Source organism: Rhea americana, unplaced genomic scaffold (assembly GCF_003343005.1).
Source record: "Rhea americana isolate MKP2758 unplaced genomic scaffold, rheAme1 scaffold_166, whole genome shotgun sequence".
Taxonomy (NCBI): domain Eukaryota; kingdom Metazoa; phylum Chordata; class Aves; order Rheiformes; family Rheidae; genus Rhea; species Rhea americana.
This window is the reverse complement of record NW_028185772.1, coordinates 1-13,418: the sequence shown is the minus strand read 5'-3', so window position 1 is coordinate 13,418 and position 13,418 is coordinate 1. Positions and strand designations below refer to the sequence as shown.

The 13,418-nt window shown below is 40.3% G+C and overlaps 1 protein-coding gene across 4 annotated transcripts in view; it reads left to right on the top strand.

The window, feature by feature from the left end:
* The window catches only part of SPAST (spastin), a 36,929-nt gene extending 33,047 nt beyond the window's left edge, over nucleotides 1-3,882 (top strand). For all 4 annotated transcript variants that reach the window (XM_085300581.1, XM_085300579.1, XM_085300580.1 and 1 more), the window contains 2 exons: nucleotides 1,645-1,685; nucleotides 3,163-3,882. In XM_085300581.1, the coding sequence (XP_085156707.1) occupies nucleotides 1,645-1,685; nucleotides 3,163-3,285 (164 nt within the window). In that variant the 3' untranslated portion in view covers nucleotides 3,286-3,882. The remainder of the gene's footprint in view (nucleotides 1-1,644; nucleotides 1,686-3,162) is intronic.
* The last annotated feature ends 9,536 nt before the right edge of the window (nucleotides 3,883-13,418 follow it).

The window sequence follows — 13,418 nt, the reverse complement described above, 5'->3', positions numbered from 1 at the left end:
AAAAAAAAAAAAAAAAAGAAAAAGAAAAGAAAAAAAAAAGAACTCAAAGCTTTGTTCTGTTTCACTAGCTATTTAGCCTACATTAGCCACATCTGAAAGAGCTGATATTATTGAGTGGGGATCAACAGAATGATTTTTGTGAAGAGATTGTGAAGACTTGATGCTTGTTTTTTTATTTTCAGATATATTATCTTGACAGAAAGATACTACAGCATACTTTTGACAGCCTTTAATGTCACTGTATTACATGTAAATCAGTTGTTGCAACCCTTTTAAAAGATTAAAGAGGAAGGAGAGGTGTGGATGTTGTGTGGTGTGGATTTTTTTTTTTTTTAAGACAAAATCTTATAGAATGTCGTGGTTTTACCTGTGCACTGCATTCTTTGAAAGCAGATGGTTGTATGTTACTGCTTTACATACTTTCCTAAATAGCTACTTTTAGCTGTTGAGATAGTAAGGCGCATGTCCCAAGATCCTGCGTGAGAACTGGGAAACAGCACTGTGATAAATGGCTCTCACAAGAATCAGGTCTCCTGAAGACTTTGAAAATGTTTAGAGTGGCTGAATTAATAATGTATGCATTTAATTAAGCAGGCTTTGACAAATCATTCCACGTGTAAATCCATTTTGAAAAGAGCCTGTAAAATGTTGTGTGACCTCTTACTGCTTCTGTCTGTTTCTGGCTTCCATATAAACAAATTTTTTTCTAGCCTGTTCTTAGTATCAGCGTTTCTGACACTTCCTAGACTTTTTTTTTTTCTTGTACCCACAAAACAAAAAGTCTGCTGGGATAGTGATGTGCTGATACTATATCACTATTACAACTGAAAATCTGATATGCTGGAAGGCACTGAAATTATTGTCCTGTCAGTACTGCAATTGGCAAGATGCAAGTTTGTGTCTTGCCTGGTATTACTTCTGTATGTTTGACTGACACTTCTTCTCTGTTTCATTAAAGTGTGCAAGGTAGAAATCTGCATATTTTCGAGAAGAGTGGAGTTGTGGGTTCAGGAATAAAATGGTGGAGGGAAGCTGTTAGACTTGGTTACTGTTCCCCCTCTTTCAGGAGGAAGGGAACAGTTTCACTACTACTGTGTATGGTATCTGTGATGATGCATGATGCAGAGTGAGATCAGGCTGGCTGGGGAGCTGATAAATGACGAGGAAGGATAGAAAAATACCATGGACCTTTCCATGCTGGAGGCTTAAGTAATATGCACCATACCACATGATTATGTGAGAAGACTCTCACTAACTTGCCTTGAGGATTAGCAGTAATTAGCAGTAGGCAATATGTTAATCTTTCTTTTTGTACAGTCTTTCTTATTTTTTTATTATTATTATTTAATGATGCCACCTCCAGAAGCATTGAACCCACAAGTATAAAGTGGACCTCTTCGCTGGAGGAGAGAAAACAACTGTACTAATAAGCAGAATGCCAGATGGATTATTTTGTGGTTTTACAGAGGAGAGACTGAATGTAGATGGAATATGATAAGACAGAGAGGTGCAATTTTTAGCTGTGTCTTTTTCAGATTAGAGTTCCTTTTAACATTCTTCAGTTGTTGTGTTCAGTTGTAAAATTTTCTCATGAAGCTCACTGATCTTTCTTTTCTTCCTTTCTTTTTTTTTCTTTTTTTACAGAACTAAAACCAGAACAGGTGAAGAATATGTCTGCCAGTGAGGTATACTGTTCTAGCGGTTGTATTTTCTTGTTTGAGTAGGACACGTGCACAGTAGAAAATTTCAAGGTCCCCTTTTCTTTAAGCACATATGAAATACCTAGTATAATTTTTTTTTAATGTGTTAAATTCAGGTAATTTATTCATTGATGAAAATTCTTTAAAAATAATGATCAAAGAGAAAATCTGCCCTCAGCACATCTGAGATTGTGTAGCTTGTTGGTTATCAGGCTGTAAAACATCCCTTCTGATAGCTGGGTCTCTACTGTCCTGTGTTTCAGTAGGCTTTGCAAACTTTTCCCTTAACAGATCAAGTTGCAGTTAAGTTTATCTGTTATGATGATGTCAGAGGCCTGGCTTTTATCTCAGTGTCGTTCCTACTTAAACCTTCCCAGAAATATGTTAAAAGAGCGATTTTTTTTTTCCTTATGTCTTCACGTAGAACAAAAGTCATCTTAGGGAGAACTTGCAAGGATTTTTAAAACAGATATGTTTGTGTATGTGTATTGTGTGTATGATAGATATCTATCTCAGTCATTCACATGGAACATCATAAAGTAGAAAAAATACCTGAATTAAGTTCTTCACCACAAATCGCATCTTTAAATGTCAAAAGGAAGATATTAGTCCTTAATATAAAAGTTTCTGTCCAAATGTGTATACAGACCTCAGTTATGTAGGGAAAAATGAAGCAAAAAACTCCATTACTCTGTTGCCTTCTATGTTCAGCCTTGGATCATAGACTTATATTCAGCTGAAAGGATTTGGTGCAGGAAAACGAGAACATCTGTTATACTTTGTGAAAGCAAGTTTACCTCCAGTAGCCTATAAATGTTAGCCCCAAAGGAACACAGACTCTTCTCAGATTTTAATGTTGATGCTTCTTTACCAATAAAACTTGCTGTTTTCCGCACTGTGGATATTGAGAAGTGCCCAAAGACAAGATAGGAGTTACGGGAAATACTTGCTTGTGATCTTATTCTTAGCAAACAACTGAAAGGCAGAGTCTGAAGTTGGATATCAGGATTACTCAGCATACTATATGCTGAATTCAGTTTGGAGTAAAGGAGCGGGAGGAAGTTCACTGCGTTACTCTCCTGGTGCATAGATACATGCCATAAACTTGTCAAAGTTTTATTATCCATATAGCTGGGGTGTATATGGAAATACTATAAACAATGCCCTGCTGTTTACTGGGACCAGTGCCCTCATAGGCACTGGCTTGCACCACCTAGTGGAAGGAAGCAATGACACCATTTCATGTGCTATTTTGTAGCAGGTGGAAGTTACCATTGCCAAGTGTGTTGGTTTACAATAAATAATCAGTACTAGTAGTGTTAAATTGCAAGAGACTCCCGCATCAGACCAGATGAAGCACCTATCGAACATACTACTTTAGAAGTGAACGTTGAAGTAGTTCTTCAGTAAACTGAAGTACATAAGCCACTTGTGATCCTGATGTCTTTCTCCCTTTGTCTAGATGAGGAATATCAAATTATCGGATTTCACTGAGTCTTTGAAGAAGATAAAGCGCAGTTTGAGCCCTCAGACTCTGGAAGCATACATTCGCTGGAACAAAGATTTTGGAGATACCACAGTGTGAAACACTATTTAAAGTGAGACAAAGTGCTGCCTAAAGAGCAATTAGTACTGACTACTGGAAAGCAGCCAGAGTTTACAGACTTTACAGATCTTTAAGTATCTGCACTAAAACTTGAGATTAAGGAAAAAAAATACATAATGTGAAAAGCATTCATCAAGGCCTCCTTGCCATTTAGTCAGGATTTACACGCTGTAAGTAAGAGCACAATAAGACTTGGGATAAGATTCTTAGCAATCCGATCTTGGTTTGAAAAATAATTTCTGTATTTTGTTTGATCTAGAAAGCTCTGATGATATTAATCATTGGAAGACCTATTTCCTAAGTTGGGGAGTGGGGGGAGGTTGTTTTGTTTGTTTAATTTTGCCATGACACTGATGTCTGGCTTTCTGATTATTACTAACTTATAATTGGAATTTTGTAAACTTTCGTTCAGTTTTTGACTTTTTTATCCTTAATGTGCCAAATAATTTCCCTATGCAAAAAACAGCAGTATTGGGAGATTACTGTTATTAAAAGGTACAAAGCAGCTGGTCTGTTATTATTTGTCTTTTTGTTTAGTTGTAATGTGACAACATTGTTAACAGAACTTTCTTTTTTTTTTAAAAAAAAAAAGACCTTTGATAGCAGAACAGCAAGAGCCTGATAAAACCAGTTGAAAGGTTTTATAAAAAAGACTAAATAAAAAAAAGATATTCATTTATTGGCAGTATTTTCTCTTAATGCGTTTTGTAACTCTTCCATTGGTAGAATGTTAGCTTATGCTTATGGTGTATAACTTAAAGCCCAGCTGATGTTTGAGAGAGTAAGTGATGCTAATTGTCAAGTTTCAGAAATGAAGTGTTTAGACTCTGTATTTTGGTCTGTTTATGATAATTGAAAGTAAAATTTCCATTGTGATCATTTTAATCTACATATGTGAACATTAAAATAAGAGGCTACATGTTTAATAACTGGCACATGTTAATGTTTTTATAGCTTTCATATGTTTGGGTTTATATATTAAAGTATGAAACAGACTCAGCTGATTTGCTTTTTTAAAAATAACTGCATCTGCATACAAATATTTTGAATTTTTATTATATAAATGAAAAGCTACTAAACACTGAAGTGATAGCCTTTAACTACTGTAATAAAGGGAAACATCTTTGCCTTTACTTCTTAAAGGCTGACATTTTGTTTACAAATTTTGCATAGATTTGGACATTAGGAGCTGTTTGCAAGACAGAATAATAGTTCCTCATATTATAAAAGTTTTATTTTAAAAAAGGCAACTCTTTCACATTAGCAATATTACAAAGTTGCTGTTTGCAGTTCTTTTATGTAAATTGATTCATATATTTTGTTTGTGGTCTTAAAATTCTTAATTTCTCATTTAACTTATTTTTTCATTAGTAGGACTAAGTTTTAAATACTTCTGGGACTGCTAATCTGATAATTGCTTTATATATATATAAAATATATTGTGTGAATGTATGTTTGTACACAAACATGTATACATATATACACACACATACACCCTGACTGATGCAGTGCCAGTATAGTAATACCATGAGAAGAATGTTTGCTGCATGTTATTGGAAATAAATAACAGAAGCTGTGTCAGTATTTGACACAAAAATGCAATATATTTGGGATTATGGTTTTTTGAACCAGAGGTGCTTTTAACTGATCTTAATATTAAAAGCAATGAAATAAGATTGTGTTACACTAGTATGCCTTTTGAAATAGTCTAACCAAACCACTTCTAGCCTTCAAGGGTATTGACTCTCTCAAATGTATGTCCAGTGTAATTGAAGCATGTGACATCTGTTCCCCTGATTCACCTTCCTGGAGAAGTCAGAAATTCTGGAAGATTTCAGTTTCTTAAATCTCATTTTTTTGGCTTGCTTTGCCTTAGTTCTGCCTTCAGTAGAGTATTTCTGTTGTTGGAAATTCATGGCTAACTTGATCAATTTTTGTCATAGACTTTATAGTTAAGTGTGAGTATTACTATTTTATTATCTGCTCAGTCATTTGATACCTAAGGAAGGCTGCCTGTCTTCCTGTTCATAAGGCATGTAAACTTTCTTGAGGTCCTTTGCAAATGAGAACTTTTGGGAACACTTCTGGTTGCAAGTGTTCCCAAATATTTCTTGACATCAAATTCACCTTTCCTCCACTTTGAATTAAAGAAATGAGTACGTTCCTCTAAGGCATGTCTTTTGGCATGTGGTATTTACCTGAAACATAGAAGTAGAACTTCGCATCTGTTAAAACACCACCAGTAAGCAGCGCAAAGGGTCAGAAGTCTGAGCTGCTGCTTCAGAAATAAGAAGGACTAGGCCTCTTGTTCGTTTGTACAACCTGTTAAGGTTAACAAAGTCTGTTAGTTCATACTTTAGAGAGAAAATATTCAGTGCAGGATACCAAAAAACTAAAGTTCTCTGAGTGACTTCAGAATACTATAATAACAACTTAATTTTGCTCTCCAACATCAGTTTGCCACAGCTACTTTTTTTTTTTTTCTTCCCATGCCCTAGTTTCTTTTGGTTCATAGATTCATAGATCACCTTTAAATCTCATTAAGAGTACTTGTTGAGTAGTTTCTTTTAAGAATAATTCTGTTCCCCTCAGGGTATTACATCACATCTTCTGGCTGATGTATCTGTGAGCAAATTTGCCAAGATGCTTTTTAGACAGCTTACAAAGTAAATAAGTGTCATATACATAATTTTTTGGGGTAACATATACTAAGCAAGTCTTAGCTCAGTCACTTTCATCTAATCACTGGATGACTTATGTGTATAAAAGGAGTTGTTTTTTTTTTTCTGTCAGTACAATCTGTATTCCCCAAATCTGTGCTATTTTGTATACAACCTTGCAACTCTATTTGCCGTAAAATCAGATGATGTTCTAACACAGTATCATGAATTAGGAGAGGGTAGGCAGGGCAGCGGTTCAGATGCTTTTACCTTTGCAAAGAACAAAGTTACATTAGCTCTAAATGGTCGCTTCCTGCTCCGCTTCCCACCACCAGATCTGCCCACTGCTAATGAATGAGTGACTTGACCCACTTTGAAATTATCAGGAAGCAGCTTTTATTGCCTTCTGCGTGTGTTCTTTACTGATCTAAAGTTTAACATTTACTGAATTAAAAAAAAACCCTGTTTTTATCAACTTTATTTACACATCTTTGCCTGTTCTATTAAGCAGGAAATATAACTGTCTTTCTACTTATTGAAAGAACAGTGTCTTCTAAGGCAGCAGGATTTGCTTTTGGTGGCAAAACAGGGAAAACCTCTCGGAGTATATGCACACAGTAATTCATTTAAAGGAGAATTTGTGTTGTGATATCCCATTTACTAATGCTGATTTTTATGTATAGTACATCCCATACAGGTTCTCTTCTTGAAGCTAAGACACAAACAATATGGAATACTAAAGATGAGCCTAAACTTTAAACTAGGCTATTTATACAAGCTTTTTTTTTCTGTTTTCTTAATTTCTTGGACTCAGAATTTAGCACTTTAGAAACAGACTTTTTACTCTTGAGACTTCTTACTGATTCTACTTCAGAAAGCCATTCACCAATTAGTGTGTTGAACATGGCCCACACATTGCTTATGTAGACAATAATGTCATAGTAACACTTTAAAGTTGAGAAAAATGAAATCTCTTAATTGAGAAGGAAGTTGCTGTTGCTGCGCTAACTAGAAGAGGTTGCTGATTTCACTGTTATAATCTTGAACGCAATTAAAAAGGACAGTTGTATATATGCAACTTATTGTGACAGTTAAACTTATTTCTGGTGTAGGATAAGTAGAGCTTTTTCTTTCTTTCTCCTATTCCAGACAAACAGTTTTTAGCACTGCTGCCAAGTCAGTCTTGTGAAATTTAAGCACTTTGCATTGGGAATACTGAAATCAGATGTGTTGTGAAATATAATTGAAATCCCTATTCTACAATAGATATGGAAAGCAGCACTTTGCTTAGGATTTCCTTAACCAGGTGTGGTGAAATTCTGTGCCCTAGATTCTTCTAGTTCCTTCCTACTCATGATATGGATAACACATAGCTGTGCGTAAGGCACTTACCTAGGTGCTCCATAATGCTTTGGTGATGCCTCTGCATTTTGCAGTTTGGGGAGATAGCAAGCACTTGGTGGTTAAAGATCTTCATTCATGCTTTCTATGGCTGTCTCAGGCTTTCAAAGTGTTTTGTTTTGTTTTGTTTTTTAATGTGTTGAGGATGTCTACCAGTTATCAACAAATGGCATGAAAAGTAGCAAGTAGATAGTGGATGCAGCTAGTCAATCTCTCAGTCATTGTGCTAATTAGAGGCTGTTGCTGAATTCACTGTTAGGTTCTCTTGAGCTCTAATTTAGTGTTGAAGAATGTTTTACTCTCATACCTGATTCTCTTTGCTTAGGAAGATCTATTCATAGCAGGAAAATGGATGAGCTGTAAATATTTTCTTATAAATACAGCAGCTATTATTCCACAAGACAAAGAACGATCTTTAAATTGTTTGTAGCTTCTTGCAGAGACAAAATTATCTTCTAAAACATGGTGAATGTGTTCTATGTTCTTCCTACTTCTTTTGTAAATTCATAACTGTTTCAGAGTGGAAACTGTTTGCTTTGTCAATAACTACCTCCCGAGTTCAGCAATAATTGGCAAGGTAGACACTCTTCCAATGGATTAAATGTATTAGCTAAGCACTATGTATTGTGTCAGGATTCTTCAGTTTGCTCTTTTGATATGCACATTTGTAACATCACGTCTGAAACTATGGTGAGCAAACTTACTTGCTGTAATACTTTCCCTGTTTTCATAAAAAGTGCTACTTACCCTATTTCGGGGAAGCGGCTTTGAGGAAAAGATCAACATTCTTCTTAGTAGTTGGTTAATATGTGTATATTCTTTGAAGATGCTAGAGATGTAGCTTCTCTGTTTTGTAGTTTCTTTACTAGGAGAAGTGGGAAGGAACTACTTTATCTAATACATGCGTATCTATCAAAGGGCCTGGGAAACAAACTGCTTTGCCACATGATTCAAACTTCTATTCATGTCAAGGGCTAGTCAGCATTTTTCAGAAATCTAGATGAGAGTGACAGAAACCAAAGGTGCAGACAAAACCTTATATCCCACCCTTGCTAAATATACTGGATGATTCCAGTTTAGGATGGGATTATTCTTGTATTTTGTTGTTCTGAGGACTTTTGCTTCAGGGTGTCTCTTTAGGAAAGTTTTTTGAAATGTTAAAACACCATTTTATTAAGCAATGTAAAAAAGCATGAACAGTCACATAACTTTAGCTTCACAATTTTCATTGTCTCCAATAAAATGTTGCATTTGTCCTGTTCTTATTGTTTCCTTGCTTGTTTGTCTGATAAAGTGTCCACAGAGAAGAGCCTTTTGATTAAACCTGAAGCCTATTAAATTGCTATTAGTTTAAGAACTTTTTTCAGATGTTACATACTGGATGGTAGAATGATAAATATTCATTTAATTTCTAAGGGACATGACTCAAATTCTTAAAACTAATGTAAGCCAAAGCGCTACTTCTTAAATAAATGTGCTGAAACTGAAAATGTGCTTATCTCAGTCTTGCTGAATCACAGTGAAAACCAGGAAGCTTCACATAACTATTTCTAATGCTCATGGTGAAGAACTGTGAAAATAGCTAACTGGAGCCGGTTTACCTTGTTTTTGAAATGCCAGCTTCTCTTTTGCTAGAGAGGGTGGCCCTTGTATTATGCTTGGGTTAATGCATTAAACTTTTCCACTGCTCATCTCCTTCCATTTGTCATTCTTGCTAGCTGTTGTTGCTAAGCTTTATTTGGACTACTAACAACTATTAGGGCTTTATGTTCTTGTACTCCTATCCTGAAGATAAATACTTCAATTAAAATAACTTTAATACAATAAGAATCTGGCGGCACTGGGAGTCTTTCAAAAAGCAGCCTTGACCACTGCCTTCAATATCTCGCATCTCCCACTATTAAAGCAAGAAAGTCAAACAAGAAATGAACACAGCCATTAAAAAAAAAATCTAATATTTTGTACCGAAGTATAAGAGCAGTTACTGCTTCCGTCAGACATAAACTCCTTGGGATAATAGATCCCCTGTCAGTGTGGTGATTCTCCAGTGTGTCTCTAGCTAAAGTGCTACTGCTTCGAGCTAGATTCTGAACTGCTGAATTAATTCAAATTAGCAATTTCAAAGAGGCTTTTATTCTTGTAGGGAAGAAGCTAATGAAGACGCAAAACTCCAGGAAAACAATATTCCAGCGCTTGCTATGCTGACATTTATAGAGAATATGCACTTGGCAGCATACTCTAAAGTATGCTACACTAAAAATCTCCCAGCTGTGACAGTGTGAGCCAGGATGCAGGGTTTTCTTAGATGAAAATTCTGTTTATTCATGTGTTTTAACATTTTAAGTACGCCAGAAAATGTAAGAAGAAAATTTTTGATATTTTATCATTCATACTATCTTTTTGCAAATTTCCTAATAGTGCAAATTTTGCCCTATTTTACAAATTTGCAAACTAATGAAATCCTGCTTGTTCCCTGCAAAGGCGTATATGGCTCTGTAACAGACAAGAGAGTCATGCACCCACCTTAAAGTCACTTTTAATTCTGTGCATAATAATAAAGTCTTATGTAGTGGTGAAGGTGTACAAAAAGGACACAGCCTCTCCACACCTGGGAGGGATGTGCTCCTTAAAGACCTAATTTAGTTAACTCTCCAGCTGTCAGCCCCTCTGAGTAACTTACTCCAGGTTGTCCAGCAGTGCTGTGGTATAGCTAGAAATAAAAATGAGAGGGCCACAGGACTGCAAACAACCTAATTAAAGCTTATTGTTCTTAAGCTGCTTTTGAAAATCCCACTTTTTAAATTTCCTATGAATATACACTGTAAGTGCATTATGTTCCATTTAATAATGCAACTTGTAGAATTTTAAAATGAGATTTGAAAATAATAGAAGGCCTCAGATCTGCCTCAGTTGTAAACTGTTACTGAAGGCTGTAAGTTTTCCATGGAAAATACTAGTGTGAGCTGGACTAGTAATTGCAGTATTTATCTACTGCAAGTTATAGAAGTATAGTGTCGTATAACTAACAGTCTGCATCTTCTGGGAAGAAATACCCTAGACTTGAAATAATACAAACATACAATAATGTGTCAATAAAATAATAAAACAACTTTTTATCAGTGGAACACATGGTAAGTATAAAATGTTACTATTGCGGTATATCTAACCCCTGATTTACAGGGCAAACCTGAGAGGAGCCAGTGAGGAGCGGTTCAGGAGGTCATAGTAGTGGAGAGAGGTGCCTGAGCACTGGAAGGAAGTGAGTGTCCCTGCAATCTTGCAAAAGGGCAAGAAGGAGGAGGCAGGCAACTGGAGGCCACTCTGCCTGCCCTGCCTCCCTGGGAAGGTGATGGAACAGCTGATGCTGGGGACCATTTCCAGGCACCAGAAGGACAAGAAGGTGATGAGGAGCAGTCAGCATGGCTCACCAAAGGGGAAATCACGCTTGCCCAAACCTGACAGGCAGCCTTCCCTGATGGAAGGAGTGGCTGGGTAGAGAAGCGGAGAGCAGCATAGGTTGTCTCCCTTGACTCCAGGAAGGCTTTGCACACTCTCTCGCCTCACATCCCCTGCGAGGCAAGCTGGGGAAGTAGGGGCTAGATGAGTGGAGGGTGAGGGGGCCTGAAAGGTGGGTGGCTGGCTGGCAGAGCTCTGAAGGTTGGGATCAGTGGTGCCAAGTCTAGTTGGGGGCCAGGAGCAAGGGGTGTCCACCAGGGGTCAATGCTGGGTCCAATTCTCTTCCTCATCATCATCTGTGAGCTGGATGATGGGGCAAAGTGCGCCCTCAGCAAGTTGGCTAATAGGAGACCTCCCTTGTTCTCTTTGTTCTTTCAAAGGCCAGAACAGCAGGCACACCACCGTGTTCAAAGCCTGGGTGCTGGGCTGAGCACGCTGAGCTGGGCAGTGCTGGCGTTAAGACTTCCTCCTCTGCTGCACAAGCGTGGTTTCTCCCCAGAGTAGCTGTAATCCCGTGGGGATGAAGAGAATGCATCATGTGATGGAAAGCAGCAGCAGGATGCAGACATGACCTGGATCTCCTGCTTTCTTCCCTCTTTGGGTCAGTTGGTAGGCCTCTCCTGTCCAGAGTGTATTCTTGAACCAGAGGTAGAAAATGGGACGTGTGAAGTGGATGCAAGGGTAAGAATCCTAGCGGAGTACGCCAAGGAGCAGAGGCCCCTTGCTGACAGCCCTTGGCTCTTGTGCCAAGCACCATCTCCTGCTGACACAGCTGTAGACAGGCATTTGGTCTGTGGCTCCAGAGGCCTCCTAAGTAGGTGTCTGGAAGAGAAGGCACATGTGTGAAGGGACATGCCCTGAAAAGAGCACAGACTGCCAAGGCAAGTCTTCAAGGAAGGAGTTGGAGGAAGACAAAAGCTCTCTGAAGATGAGGGGCTAAATCTGTGATGGGGTCCGTTTACATTCAAGTCTTGTTTACTCTGGTTCTTCTTAGACTTGAAGCAGTGCAAGAGGAAGCTGAGGGGGTGGACGCTCTTTTAGGCAACTCCTCTCTCTAGCCGTTGCTTGTGACCAATGTGCAGTGCTCCTCTGCGTTTGGTCCCCCTTTCGTGCTTTCCTTCGGCTTGCTGGAAGTGCCTTGAAAGAGGCTCCCACAGGACAAACAGCTCTTTTTGTCTGTAGAAGCTGGAAGGTTCAGACTCACGTGTGCTGAATATTTGGAGCTCAGCTAAGCCTGCTGAGCGTCACCATCATGTACACCCTTCTAGGTCACCTCTTTGGGCCCAAAGAGAGACACCCTTCCTCTCTGGGCAAGTGCCTGGATGCCTCTGCCCTGGGATGTCTGGGGTGCCCACAGGCCAGGGGACAGGCACTTCCTCTTCCTAGGAGCCTCAGGCTGGTCACGGTCAAACACAGTGCATCAACCCCCAAAGAAATCCTTGTGTTTCTGCTTGAAGACACTTGGAAGCTCATGCTAGGGCTTTGGTGGCCTCTGAGTCTTTCCTCAACATAACTGTGTGGGTTGCCTCCTTCTGCCCATGTCTGCCACCAGGACAAAGCACTTCTAGTTCTGCAATGGAGACCTGAAAGCCACGCGATGGAAGAGCTGCAGGTTGCCGAGAAGGGCCAGTGTCTTTTGCAGATGGCAGTGGGCCCCTGGCATTCGGTTGCCTTGGGAGGAGAGCGCCCTGCTGACAGTGGCTGACTGAGGGGGCACCTTCTCTAGCTGCAGCCTGCCAGCACACACCTTCTCCCCGTCGTGGCTCCTGTCAGGCCAGCTCCTCTCCTGCCCCTTTCCTCCGAGTCCTGCAAACAGCTGTGCCCAGGACACGGCGCCCCTGCRGCACTAGYGGGCTCCTCTCCTCGGACGCCCCTTCTGCAGCAGCAGCACTCGCAGCAGCTTCTCCCTGCCCTCCCCAGGGACGGCTGCTCCCGGGGGCTCGGGCCCCCTCGGCTCCCTGACCGAGAGGCGTTGCTCCCCCACACTTCCCTCGCCCTCTCCCACAACAGCACCCGCCGGGCTGCCACCGCTCAGGCCCCGGCCCTGCGGCAACGGCGCTGGGCTCGCCAGGGCAGCCGAACAGCCCTGCCGCACTGGCAGGACCGCCTGCGAGTCGGGGAAGATGCGCAGCGCCCCAGCGCTTGAGAGAGACACCAGGAGCCGCCCAGCAGCGCCACGGAGAAGAGCTTCCCGGCAGGGAGGGGGCACGGGCGAAAACCCAGAGCCCCCTGCTCCCGCCGCAAGGCTCCCCGGGGCCCCCAGCGCGGAGGGCAGCGCTGAGCCCGGACGAGCTCCCGCGGCTCCACGCGCATTGCCCGTCCCCGCAGGGCTCCCCTTGCTGCACGGGGCTGAGGCTGCTGCCCACGAGCGTTTCCCTTCCTTTTTGTGCTYCCCCTTCCCTTGCGCCCGTATCGCTGCTCCTCCTTTCCGCACTTTTGTTCTGCTGCCCTTTTAGCTTTTTTCTCCCCCTTTTCTCTGCCTTTTTCCTCCAGCTTCTTCTCCAGCTCCCTCCTTATTCTTCTTGCTTGCTTTCTCTCACCTATTTTCTCCCTCTTTTTACATCCCCCCTTTTCCTTCTTTTTTTCTTCCTTTTA